The following is an 11,878-nucleotide window of genomic DNA, read 5'->3' as shown; positions in this document are numbered from 1 at the left end:
TGCTCACTTTGTCAGATAAATTAGAGAAACGATGGCTTTCATTTTTAAAATAGATCAGTTTTATTCTGCTAGTTCCATAAAAACAATGTAAACACAGGTGTTCTGTACATCTTGCTGGTGAATTCACATAATGCTTAGTTCCCTGATCCTTTGACCTCCTTGTCTTCTCCGGTTATTTTCTGTTTGGACCACTGGCCACAGGAGTGGAGTGGGGTTGGGGCTTAGGAGAGAGCAATGTGGCTTTTTGGTGTGATTTGTTTTATTGCTTGCCCTCTCAGCACACTCCTGTTACTCCTAACAAAGTCTGAGATTTAAGCCCTTAAACCTGCAGGTTTCACCATCAGTTTTTCTTTTTTCTTTTCTTTTTTCTGCATAGGCATTACTAGGGACGTAAATGGGAGACGGGCATAGAAAGTGGTGAGGAGCTGAAGCCAAGAAATTGCTTTAAACACAAGATGAAAATGCTCTGTTCTGTCCAAAGAATCACCTAATACTGGTGTGAGGCATCTCACTTAGCTGTGGAGAAGTCCTTGGAATTAGATCTCACAAAGATAGCTTTAAGACAGTAAAACCTTTTGGCAATGGGCTAATTGCCTTAAAAGAAGAGTTCTACTTGAAAGACCTTGCAGGTGGAGAAATTGTCCTACAAAGATTCTTGGATATGTTAGTGGAGATAACTGACATGGGTCGCTGTGGGCCAACCAGGAACTGTCAACAACCCGATCTCCGCAAAACCAGGACGGCCAGTTAATAGTTCCTTCAGTTCTCTGATGGTCACAAATGTAATTTTATTTTATTTAGCCTTGTGGAGGTTCTGCACAAATGTAATTTTAAAGGAATTGGGAGCCAGAAAGATAAATGCAACTCCTTCAACTACGTGACGGGGCAGACTGGTGAATCTGGGTTCCCAGAGTGTGGAGCAAGTGCCCTGCATCAGAGAATGGCCCAGGGGGAACGTGCATGATGCCGAACCCCGCAGGACAGAATTACTTCAATCGCCTGCTCCTGACTACTATAAGGACGAAGTCTCAGTGTCTCAGTTTGGATCTACATTGGGATTTCTTTCTTTTGGAGACAGTGTCTCCCTCTGTCACCCAGGCTGGAGTGCAGTGGTGTGATCTTGGCTCACTGCAACCTCCACCTCCTGGGTTCAAGCAATGCTGCCTCAGCCTCCCCAGTAGCTGGGACTACAGGCGTGTGCCACCACACCCGGCTGATTTTTGTATTTGTAGTAGAGATGGGGGTTTCATCATGTTGGCCAGGCTGGTCTCGAACTCCTGGCCTCAAGTGACCCGCCTGCCTCGACCTCCCAAAGTGCTGGGATTACAGGCGTGAGTCACCGCACCTGGCCTCTATGCTTGAATTTCTACTCTTAGCTAATCTAACACACATGCCCTTCATTGGGTAAAGCTGGCTCAGTAGACTAATTACACCTGCCGTGTATCACAAGCCTCTCCCTGGCTTGTATTATCTCATAGTTGCCTTCTATTTGTGACAAGTGTTACGAATATTCCTTTTTAAGAAGTGATACAAAATCTTTTTTTTTCTTGAACAGGATTTTTAACTCAGACAGTGTAAACGTCATGACAATTCTGGAATGTCTGAAGTTTGAGACAGAAGATTGTCTAAGAAAAGCTAAGATTGTCTTAGCTGTTTGTGGTATCCAAATTCCTCTGTAATATGGGCATCAGGAACCAAGCAATGCCACTGCTACTGGGCAGGGTTTTCATATTTTACCTAAACAGAGACAAATGACACTGACCTACCTTAATGAAATTTCAGAAAAACCATCTGGAATCAGCCCCATCATGTCCAGATAGGAAGGTGTTTGGGGATCAATGAAACATACCAGAAATACTTTTCTTCCCCCAAAACAAATGTAATGAATGTCAAAGTATTGATGCTAATTTAGATTGTGATTACATATTAAGTTTTGCTTCATTAATTGTAGCACTGGCAGCTGTTTTGTGAACACTGCATATTAAACTGTAGGCAGCTGACAACAAATATCAGTGGAAGGGGATATTTAAAAGCCAGTTAAATTAATCATTGCTTTTTAGGAAACTGAGCCCAGATTAACCCCCTGAAGCTTTTACAGACAGACCCTCGCCAAAATCTCCCACAAGGAACATTTGTAGGCTATTTTGTTTTGAGATGTTAACCCATCTGCAATGTCTTGCTGACATTTTAGATTATATATACAAGCCCTTTAATGAATAGCATTCACAAAATTTATGAGGCAAAAAATTAAAATTGTTCAAAAGCCTGATTTTTGCTGGCAAAGTTTATCCATGAGAACATAGCAATTAGCCCCCTACCTCTCCAAAAGAAACCCTACAACCCTAAAACCCTAAAACCGATCCAAATCGTGTAATTTAGAAGAAATAGGTTTTCAGTGTGTACGACTGAAGAGTTCATTAAGGTTTTGCAGCTGGAGGTTTAAAAAATCCTACTTTTCGAAAATATCTGACAATCAAGGGCACAGAGACTAGCGTGATGCTGATTCTCACTGGCGCGAACAGCTTGTGGATTGCATAGGCCACCACGAAGGTACTTGCGCCTGCTGCCATTTTAGACTGCACCAGGGACTCTTCAAATCCGAGTTTCAGCAGGATTGCAGACATGTCCACACCACTAGGGGGGAAGAAGCAAAGAAAACAATTATTACAGCAAGGGATTAAATGAAGAAATTGATTTGGCTATAAGATTTACAGTATTTTAAAAAATGTAATGAAGTAGCTGAATGAATAAAAGTCTTAGTGGCCAGGTGCAGTGGCTCACGCTTGTAATCCTAGCACTTCGGGAGGCCGAGGTGGGAGGATCGCTTGAGCTCAGGAGTTCAAGACCAGCCTGGGCAGCATAGCAAGACTCTTGTCTCAACAACAACAAAAAAACATACAATCGGCCTGACGTGGGGGCTCACACCTGTAATCTCAGCACTTTGGGAGGCCGAGGGGGGCGGATCACTAGGTCAAGAGATTGAGACCATCCTGGCCAACATGGTGAAACCCTGGCTCTACTAAACAGACAAAAATTAGCCAGGCTTGGTGGCATGCGACTGTAGTCCCAGCTACTTGGGAGGCTGAGGCAGGAGAACCACTTGAACCTGGGAGGCGGAGCTTGCAGTGAGCCGAGATCACGCCACTGCACTCCAGTCTGGCAACAGGGCGAGAGTCCATCCCCCAAAACAAACAAACAAACAAAAAAATCAGCTGGGTGCAGTGCTGCATGTCTGTAGTGTCAGCTGCTTGGGAGGCTGAGGTGGGAGGATCACTTGAGCCCAGGGAGGTCGAGACTGCAGTGAGCTGTGATCGTGCCACTGCACTCCAGCCTGGGCAGCAGAGTGAGACCCTGTCTTAAAAAAAAAGTCTTAGCAAACACGTTCTTATTCACATAGAATCTTACATGACAGTAAAAAACAAATATTAATTACTGTCAGAAATCTTACCTTGACACAACCATGTAAAATATGCCCAAGGAGATTAATGAGATTCCAATGTGCAATGACACGCCAACAGTGCCATACTCTTGAAAAATCTTTTTCAGTTGCTGTGACTTGCTTTGCTTTTTCTCCTCTGTGCAGCTGACACTGCTGCCTGTTGTCTCTGTGGCCTGGCTGGGGTCCTGTGTACAAATCAGAGAAGAGGAAGTGCTTTAGGGCAGGCATGGGCAGTCATTACCGGCTTTTATACACGCATGTAATGTTATACTCTTTCCTGCTGGATGAGAGATCAGTTACCCCTTTCCTTTTTTTTTTTTTTTTTGAGACAGAGTCTCACTCTGTCGTCCAGGCTGGAGTGCAGTGGCGCGATTGTGGCTCACTGCAACCGCCGCCTCCCTGGTTCAGCCTCAGGGCTGAACCAAGCCTTTGTTTTGCCTCAGCCTCCCAAGCAGCTGGGATTACAGGCACGTGCCACCACACCCAGCTAATTTTTTGTATTTTTAGTAGAGATGGGGTGTCACTGTGTTAGCCAGGTTGGTCTCGATCTCCTGACCTGGTGATCCACCTGCCTTGGCCTCCCAAAGTGCTGGGATTACAGGCGTGGATCAGTTACCCCTTTCTTACTCAGTGAGCCGAGTTTCAGCCAACTTAGTCACTAAGTGTAATGCAAGCCTGGAACCAGGTATGGCCGGCAGAATGATGGCTCCAAAGATGTCCCAATCCCAGGATCTGTGAATATGTCACCTTACATGGCAGAAGGACTTTGCAGATGTGATTAAGGGTCTGGAGATAGGGAGATGATCCTGGATCACCTGGGCTACATTATTACCAATGTCATCACAAGGGTCCTTATGAGTGAAGAGAGGGAGGCAGGAAACTCAGTGTCGGGGAGGGGGTTGTGAGGACAGAAGCAGAGTGAGAGAGCTGAAGATGCTACTGGCTTATGGAGGCAAGGGCCATGAGCCAAGGAATGAAAGCAGCTTCAAGCTGGAAAAGGCAGGACATGGATTCGAGCCTCTAGAAGGACCCATCTCTGCTGAGACCTTGACTTTAGTGCATTAAGACCCATTTTGGACTTCTGACCTCCAGAAGTGTAACATAATAAATGTGGATTGTTTTAAACCACCAGGTGTGTGCTCATCTGTTACAGCAGCAATAGTAACTAAAACACCAGGGCTCACAAGCTTGGGGACAATGATCCTTTATCAAGCATTTTCTCTGAGCCAGGTGGTCCTCCAACCCTTTCTCCTTCCATCCTCATGCCAACCTTCAGAGGTAGATACTACTGCTTTTCCCACTTTGCAAAGGAGCAACAAAGGCTTGGTGAGGTGAGGTCATTGGCCTGACGTCACCAAGATTAGAACCCAGGCCCTCCAAGGCCACAGCCTGAGCATGTGACACCATGTTATATGCCATCAAAAAAGGACGGTGCGCACAAAATTAATGCAGCAAAAGCGATGGCAGATTTACTCCTAGAATCAAGATTTACACCTGACACCTGAAACACACAAACTGGGGCCGATTCTTGCACAGTACCCTACCAGGACTTGTACAGAAATCATGCATTGCATGGGACATCTGCTAACAGTTACTGAGCACCTACCAAGCCTGGAATGTGTGGGAGAAACAAAAATACCAACCACACCTGCATTAGGGGAGGGAAAAAAACCACTTCTCAATAACAGAGCATTTTAATCAAAAGACTTCTCTAAGGACAGTCCTGGGGCTTGTCCCGGCAGGTGATGAGCACCTGGCTGGAAGTCAGCTCTTGTTATGGGCTCTGCAGCTAGCCCACTTTTACCCTGTTATTTTTAGAGGCATAAGATTTTTTAGAACATTTGAGGAAAACCCTCAGTGTCCCGATGACAGGTCCCTTCTACTGAGCCAGGAGCTGAGCTTCCACTTCAAAGGCGTCATTTCATAAATCCCTTACTGCCTCATGACCCAGGAACCTTTGTCGCTCCTGTTTTGACAGAGATGACTGAGGCTCAGGAGGGAGGGACAGCTGACTGGCAGCATGGACTGGTGACTGGGCTGGTGACCACCAGGCCTCAGCCTCCGTGGTACTCAGCAGGCTCCCCTTTCCTGTCCTGCCAGAATGACCATTCTTAAAGGAAGACGCTTTTCCAGAACGTCCAGGCTCTGGAGGGGAGGAGGGAAGATGTCATCAGCCCCCCTTTCTTTGGCCAGCACATGTGACCTCCCGTTTCCTTGAAGCCTTCTGACTAGTCCTGCCACCCCCGGCCAGGATGGCTGTGGAGGGCATCAGTTCTCCCTGATAAACAAGCCCCACCCACCTCCAGCTGCTGAGGGAGGCTGCAGAGGGGACAGCAGCCAGGCGGTGGGGACTGATAGGAGGCCACCTACAGCTCCTCACAGGGCCAAACACCCATGCCCTTGACACCTGGCCCCACTCTGTCCAATCACTGGACAGAGTGCAGCTGTCTCTGCGAGGGCCCTTTTCTTTATGGTCTTTATTTTGGCAAAAGGACTTTTGGCCAAAAAATAAAAATAAAAAGGCAGCCAGGATTCCATCTATAGAATGAGCAGAATCTACTGCAAGACTGTGGTGGGGACAAGACATTCAGACACAGGGACAATCTCGGGTTAGCTGGCAACACGGTTGGCTTCTGACATTCTAGAGAACACCCAGTTACTGGACAATTTTCTTCCTTTTGTTTTGATAAAAACACCCATTTATAAGCACTGTGAGCCACGCATTTTTCTTCCTAACCTTTGGGGAGACTAAAGAAGCTGAAATAAAAGAATTTATGAGGGTGTGACTTGCAGGCAATGGAAAATTTTTAGACATTCATTTCTTCGTGAAACATTGCTGTAAGTACCTGGGATGTGTTAGGCACTGTCCTGAATGCACAGGACGACGTGACATGACACATCTGTCTGTACTCAACACGCATGCACATGTGTGTGAGAGTGTGTGTGAGACAGTGTGTGTGTGAGATGCCCCTTCTGCCTCTCCCCAACATTTTTTAAATACAAAAACCTGTAATAGAGAAGGGATAGGAAGGTTTAAAGAATGAGCCAAGGATCTTGCCAAGCCGATCACACTGTTTGGAGTGACACCTGTTTTCTTTCACTTGATAAGTCATATTAATAATAAACACTATATTGTGTATATTTTGTACTAGGCACTGTTCTGAGTACTTTGAAAATATTGGCTGGGCATGGTGGCTCATGCTTGTAATCCTAACACTTTGGGAAGCTGAGGTGTAGGAGGATTGCTTGAGGCCAGAAGTTCAAGACCAAGCTGGCCAACATATCTTTTATTTTATTATTTTATATTTTTGAGACAGATTCTTGCTCTGTTGCCCAGGCTGGAGTGGAGTGATACGACCTTGGCTCACTGCAACCTCCGCCTCCTGGGTTCAAGCGATTCTCCTGCCTCAGCCTCCCGAGAAGCTGGGACTATAGGCACGTGCCACCATGCCCGGCTAACATTTGTATTTTTAGTAGAGATGGGGTTTCACTATGTTAGCCAGGCTGGTCTCGAGCTCCTGACGTCAGGTGATCCACCCGCCTTGGCCTCCCAAAGTGCTGGGATTACAGGCGTGAGCCACCGCGCCCGGCCTCGTCTCTAATTTTACAAAAAGGAAATATTAATGCATATAATCCTCACAACAACCTTTACTACTGTCAACCCCACTTAACAGAAGAGGATCTGAGAAGCCCAGAGAGGCTGAGTAACTTACCGAGGATCACACAGGGATTACTGTCAGAGCTGGGATCCAAACTCGCTGAGTCTGGGTCCAGGGCCTTTGCTCTGAACAACCATGCTATGTTACTCCTCGTGTATTCATGAGTGTCTCCTCTGTGCCAGGCACTGTTTTCAGTGTAGGGGACAGAGCAATGGAAAAAACTGACAGAACCCCACCCTCAATGAGCTTATGGTCTTATGGGAAGGCAGGGACAATAAACAGAAGAGTAAAATACCAGGGTGCTACCTGTGACAAGTGCCATACAGAAACACTAATGGGGCGGGAGACAGGGAGTAGGAGGAATGTTAAATAAGGCCATCAGGGAAGGTCTTCCTGAAAAGGTGGTACTGGAACCAGAACTGATGGAGACAAAAGAACACTGGGGCTCTGGGAGAGCAAGTCATCTGCCTGAGCTCCCCCTACTTCCCTGAAGGAGTAAGTGGCACAGGCAGGCAGGGCTGCTAGGTGGTTTACAGGATATGGAATCATGTTAAGACAAAAAGGCAGGTCTCTTCTGTGGCTTTCCCTATCCCTCTTACAGAGACCCCCTGCCAAGGCAGAGGTGGGTGGGCCTCTTTGGCTCTTAATTAAACACCTGGCAAATTTGGAGATCCCAGCTGGGCAGCACACTCCTACCTCCCAACGAGGGCTGCCAGAACAGCCAACAGGGGAGGTTCTGGACTCTGGCCAAGCCCAGACCCTCCCTACACTGCTCCCAGGCCCTGCTGGGGACGCATTTTCTCAGGCAGATGAGTTATCTTTTGTCCTAATCTCCTTTGAGGTTCTGATCCCACTTGGGATTCTGCCGATTTTACCACGGTGCAGAAGAAACAAGGACAGCTCACGGGGCCCTGGGGCCTTGTGACTGTATATATTTACTGCAATTATAACCATTTCTAACCTTAATTTAGGACACATCAGATGCCAGGTATGAACATATCTCATTTTACATCCATATTCTATGAAGTGTGCATTATTAACGTCCCATTTTACAGATGACGGGCCGAGATAGAGAGAAGGGAATTTGATCAAGGTCACACAACAAGTGAGTAGAGAGAGGAATCCAGGGAGTATGAGGCCAACTCTCTGCCACTGTATACACACACACCGCTCCAGTGCCAGGGCCTGAGCTGGGGACCATTTGCCACTGTATACACACACACCGCTCCAGTGCCAGGGCCTGAGCTGGGGACAAGGTCAATGTGGCTGACAGGCAGGACAAGAGGCCATTCCAGATGAGTGCAGAGAAGACCCACAGCCATGGGGTGGAAGCAGGCCCAGTGGAGGAATCCGAGGCCTCACAGGTGGTTAGAGAGGGCTTCCTGGAGGAAGGAACAGCTGGGCTGGGCCCTGAAGAATCATCAGGAGGCGGCACGGTGTGTGCAGAAGGTGCCACTCTGGAGAGGATCCCCAAGACCTGTGTGCCACCTGTCGGACTGGAGAAGGCAAGGAAGGAAGTTGATCTGGGCAGGAGGCATGGTGAAAGCCTGGGTCCAATCCCCATCCGCTCCTTACTGAAAAGCTAGAGAACGGTCAGGAGATGCTCGCTGGGCCGGCGGCACTGCGCTGAGGCCTGCACCAGCTCATGGAGTTGTCTCCCAAACTCTTGATGGGAAGGTGCTATTTTTGGCCCTCTAAAAGGTCAGAAAATAAGCTCAAAAGCCTTCAGGACTCGGTCTGAGGTCACCGGGTGGTGAATGGAGGGGCCCTGTCTGCACCCAGGCAAACAAAGAGGCTCCAGACTGCGAGGCCGGATGCGCTCCCGGCTGGACTCCGGCTCCGCGCGTCTGGGCTTGCCATTCCTGGACCGCAAGACTTCATTATTTACTACTATTTTTATTTAAAAAGACCCACTTGGAAGAAAGTGATAGATTTCTTGAAAGGAAAGCTGGTATGACTGCTCTGAAGGAAAACCAGTTTTCACTTAGCACCCATGGAAGGTGACGGAAATGAAACATAACAAACAGCACTGTGGGTTCCTTGCCCGCGGCTTCCCTGAGGACGCCTGCTCTTCCAGTTAGAAGAAAAGGGAGGAGCAGCGAGCGTCGGGAGGTGTTCAAAACACAGCGAGACCCAGCCAGAAGGCCTGGACAACAACCCCGCAGGCAACGTGTGGAAGTTCAGACCAAGTCCAGGCCCATCTGCAACTCAGTCGGCTGCGCCCCAGCCTGGCTGAGGCTCTGCAGACCCGGGGCTTGGCCGAAGACTGCGCGACCTTGGGCAGAGCGCCACACCTTCCCGAGCCTCAGTTTCTCTGGCTGTAAACTAGGAGGATCGCTTCCTTGGCTTGTAGGGATTTGGGGTTTCGGGGACCCTGGAAGAGCTCGGTCCCGGGCAGCTACAAGTGCAAAGCGTCCTTGGCGGAGGCGGCCGGACCCCGGCGCGGCCCTGCGGACGTCTGGGGACCTGGACACCGCCCGGGATCAGGGTCGGGGTGGGGTGCTTACCTGGTGGCCGCGGCAGTACCCGCGCGCCGTGCGGAGCACCCGGGCGTCTGGCCTGGGCGGGAGCAGGGCCAGGGCCAGGGGCGGCGGGGCGCAGGGGGTGGTGGCGCCCAGGAGCCAGGTGGCGCGAGGCCGGACCCGGGCGCCCACCCTGCCTGCGGGGCCCAGCAACGCCAGCAACCCGGCCATGGCGCGTAGCTAGGCGCAGCACCCGCGCCGCTGACCCAGGAGGCGGGCGGAGGCCAGGGAGGGTGGGCGGAGCTGACCCGGCGAGGGCCCTCCCTGGCCCCGCCCGCCAGGGGCGCCGCCGCGCGCGCGGTGGGCGGGGCTGAGGAGGCGTGCGCACATCCCCTTGGCTCACCCACTACTCCGCTCCTCGGGAGCCGGAGTCCAGGGCTGGTGGGCGGGGCTGAAGGAGCGCGCCCCGCCTCCTCTCCGCCCACCAGCCCCGCCCCTTTGGGGGTGGGTGCAGGTCTTTGCAGGGTCTTGGGCTTTCTAACTGCGGTGTGTAGTTGGCGAGTTTCCTTATTCTGCCGGCACAAAGGTGGGCATAGGGCCGTGGCTTATGAGCCTTTCTCCCTGCAGAAATGGGTGAAACCTGAAAAAAAATTATAGATAAGTTTACGTGTTAGCTCCAAAGAAGAAAGTAAATATGATAATTGACATTAGTACATGTTTAATAAAAAGTTCTCTGACCCTCATAGATTGTTGGCGTGGATGTAAAGCGAAAGTTGGTGTGGCAGTTTCTTGAAAAGTTAAACATACACTAAACATACAACCCAGCAACTCCACTCCTCGGTAGCTTCTCAAGAGAAACAAAGGCTCGACACTCAAAGACTAAAATGTGAAGACACCAGTGTTTGTAGAGATCTTACAAATATTAGTCAACAATTAGGAATGTCCATAAACTGGGACGTACTGTGGCACAAGCCTTCAATGGAACGCTATGCAACAATTAAAGGGAACAGACTACTGATACATGCATAACATAAATGAATCTCAAAGCTCTTATGCCAACTGAAAAAATCTAGGCACAAAAGTCACACACTGGAGGATTCCAGCTACATGAAGTGCCCAGAATAGGCAAAATCATAGAGACCTAAAACAGATCCGTGGTGGCCTAGGGCTGGGAGTGGGAAATGAGATTGACTGCCAAGGAGCGGGAGGAACGTCTTGGGGTGAGGGAAGGATCCTAAACCCAGATTGTAGGGATGGTGGCAGCTGTGTAACTAAAACTCGTGGGACTGTACACTTAAAATGGATGAATTTTATGCTATGTAAATTATACTTCAATAAAGATGTTCTGGCTGGGTGAAATGGCTCATGCCTATAATCCAAGCACGTTGGGAGGCTGAGGTGGGAGGATTACTTGAGCTCAGGAGTTCAAGACCAGCCTGAGCAACATAGTGAAACCCTGTCACTACAAAAATAAAAATAAATTAGCTGGGTGTGGTGGCACGCACCTGTAGTCCCAACTACTCGGGAGGCTGATGCAGAATTGCTTGAGCCCAGGAGGTCCAGGTTTCAGGGAGCCACAGTGGTGCTACTGTACCCCAGCCTGGGCGACAGAGCGAGACCCTGTCTCTCTAGAAAAAGAAAAAGAAATATATTTTACAAGAGATGTAATATTCTATTAGTCAATTGCAATTCAACTCAACCAAGCTCTTACACAGGCACAGAAATGATATTAAACATATATGCATTAAAAAATGTTTATTACATAAGATGGAGTTATAGCTGTGAAAGTAACAGGGTCTGTTGGAGGGAGGTCCTAAAGTGCCCCTGGATGGGAGTCCTTCCATTTAAATGTCTGCAAGAAGCTGGGGAAGAGTGCTTAAGGGTGCGGATTGTCTGTCAGGTTGGCCCTATAAGTCCAGCTCTGTGATTTGGAAGTAGTGACTCAACCTCTCTGAGCCTTGGTCTTTTCATGTGTAAAATGAAGATAATAATAGTCTTCCCCCATGAGATTGAGATAATTCTTTGACACAGTTCTTGGAAAGGGCTTCGCTCAGTGCCTGGTGCACAGAGAGGGCATACACGTTAGCTGTGATGTTGTAGAGATGCTTGCCTGAAGCCCCTCTGTCACCCGGTGACAGTGCCGCCTCCAGATGGCATCTGATCTCGACTTCCTCACGGTTCCCATGATTTTCTTTCTTTCTTTCTTTCTTTTTTTTTTTTTTTTTTTTTTTTGAGGCAGAGTCTCGCTCTGTCGCCCAGGCTGGAGTGCAGTGGCGCGGTCTCGGCTCACTGCAACCTCCGCCTCCCGGGTTCATGCC

General features: G+C 49.0%; 1 protein-coding gene across 1 annotated transcript; it reads right to left on the bottom strand.

Moving 5' to 3' along the window:
* Positions 1–36: 36 nt before the first annotated feature.
* FAM210B (family with sequence similarity 210 member B) lies at positions 37–9,881 on the bottom strand. The gene is made up of 3 exons (XM_002830446.6): positions 9,606–9,881; positions 3,449–3,624; positions 37–2,634 (listed from the first exon to the last, which is right to left on the bottom strand). The coding sequence occupies exons 1-3, from the start codon at positions 9,789–9,791 to the stop codon at positions 2,418–2,420; spliced, it is 579 nt and encodes a 192-aa protein (XP_002830492.3). The 5' UTR covers positions 9,792–9,881; the 3' UTR covers positions 37–2,417.
* Between the last annotated feature and the right edge of the window lie 1,997 nt (positions 9,882–11,878).

The sequence above is a fragment of the Pongo abelii genome, chromosome 21 (assembly GCF_028885655.2).
Source record: "Pongo abelii isolate AG06213 chromosome 21, NHGRI_mPonAbe1-v2.0_pri, whole genome shotgun sequence".
Lineage (NCBI taxonomy): Eukaryota > Metazoa > Chordata > Mammalia > Primates > Hominidae > Pongo > Pongo abelii.
The sequence above is the reverse complement of the archived record's forward strand: the minus strand, read 5'-3'. Positions and strand labels throughout refer to the sequence as shown.

Excerpts from the sequence above, each read along its gene's own strand:
- FAM210B (XM_002830446.6), bottom strand. The coding sequence starts at position 9,791 with ATGGCCGGGTTGCTGGCGTTGCTGGGCCCCGCAGGCAGGGTGGGCGCC. Across the intron at positions 3,625-9,605 it reads GGTACTGCCGCGGCCACCAG|GACCCCAGCCAGGCCACAGA; the intron begins GTAAGCACCCCA and ends ATTTGTACACAG. Across the intron at positions 2,635-3,448 it reads TTTTACATGGTTGTGTCAAG|TGGTGTGGACATGTCTGCAA; the intron begins GTAAGATTTCTG and ends CTTCCCCCCTAG.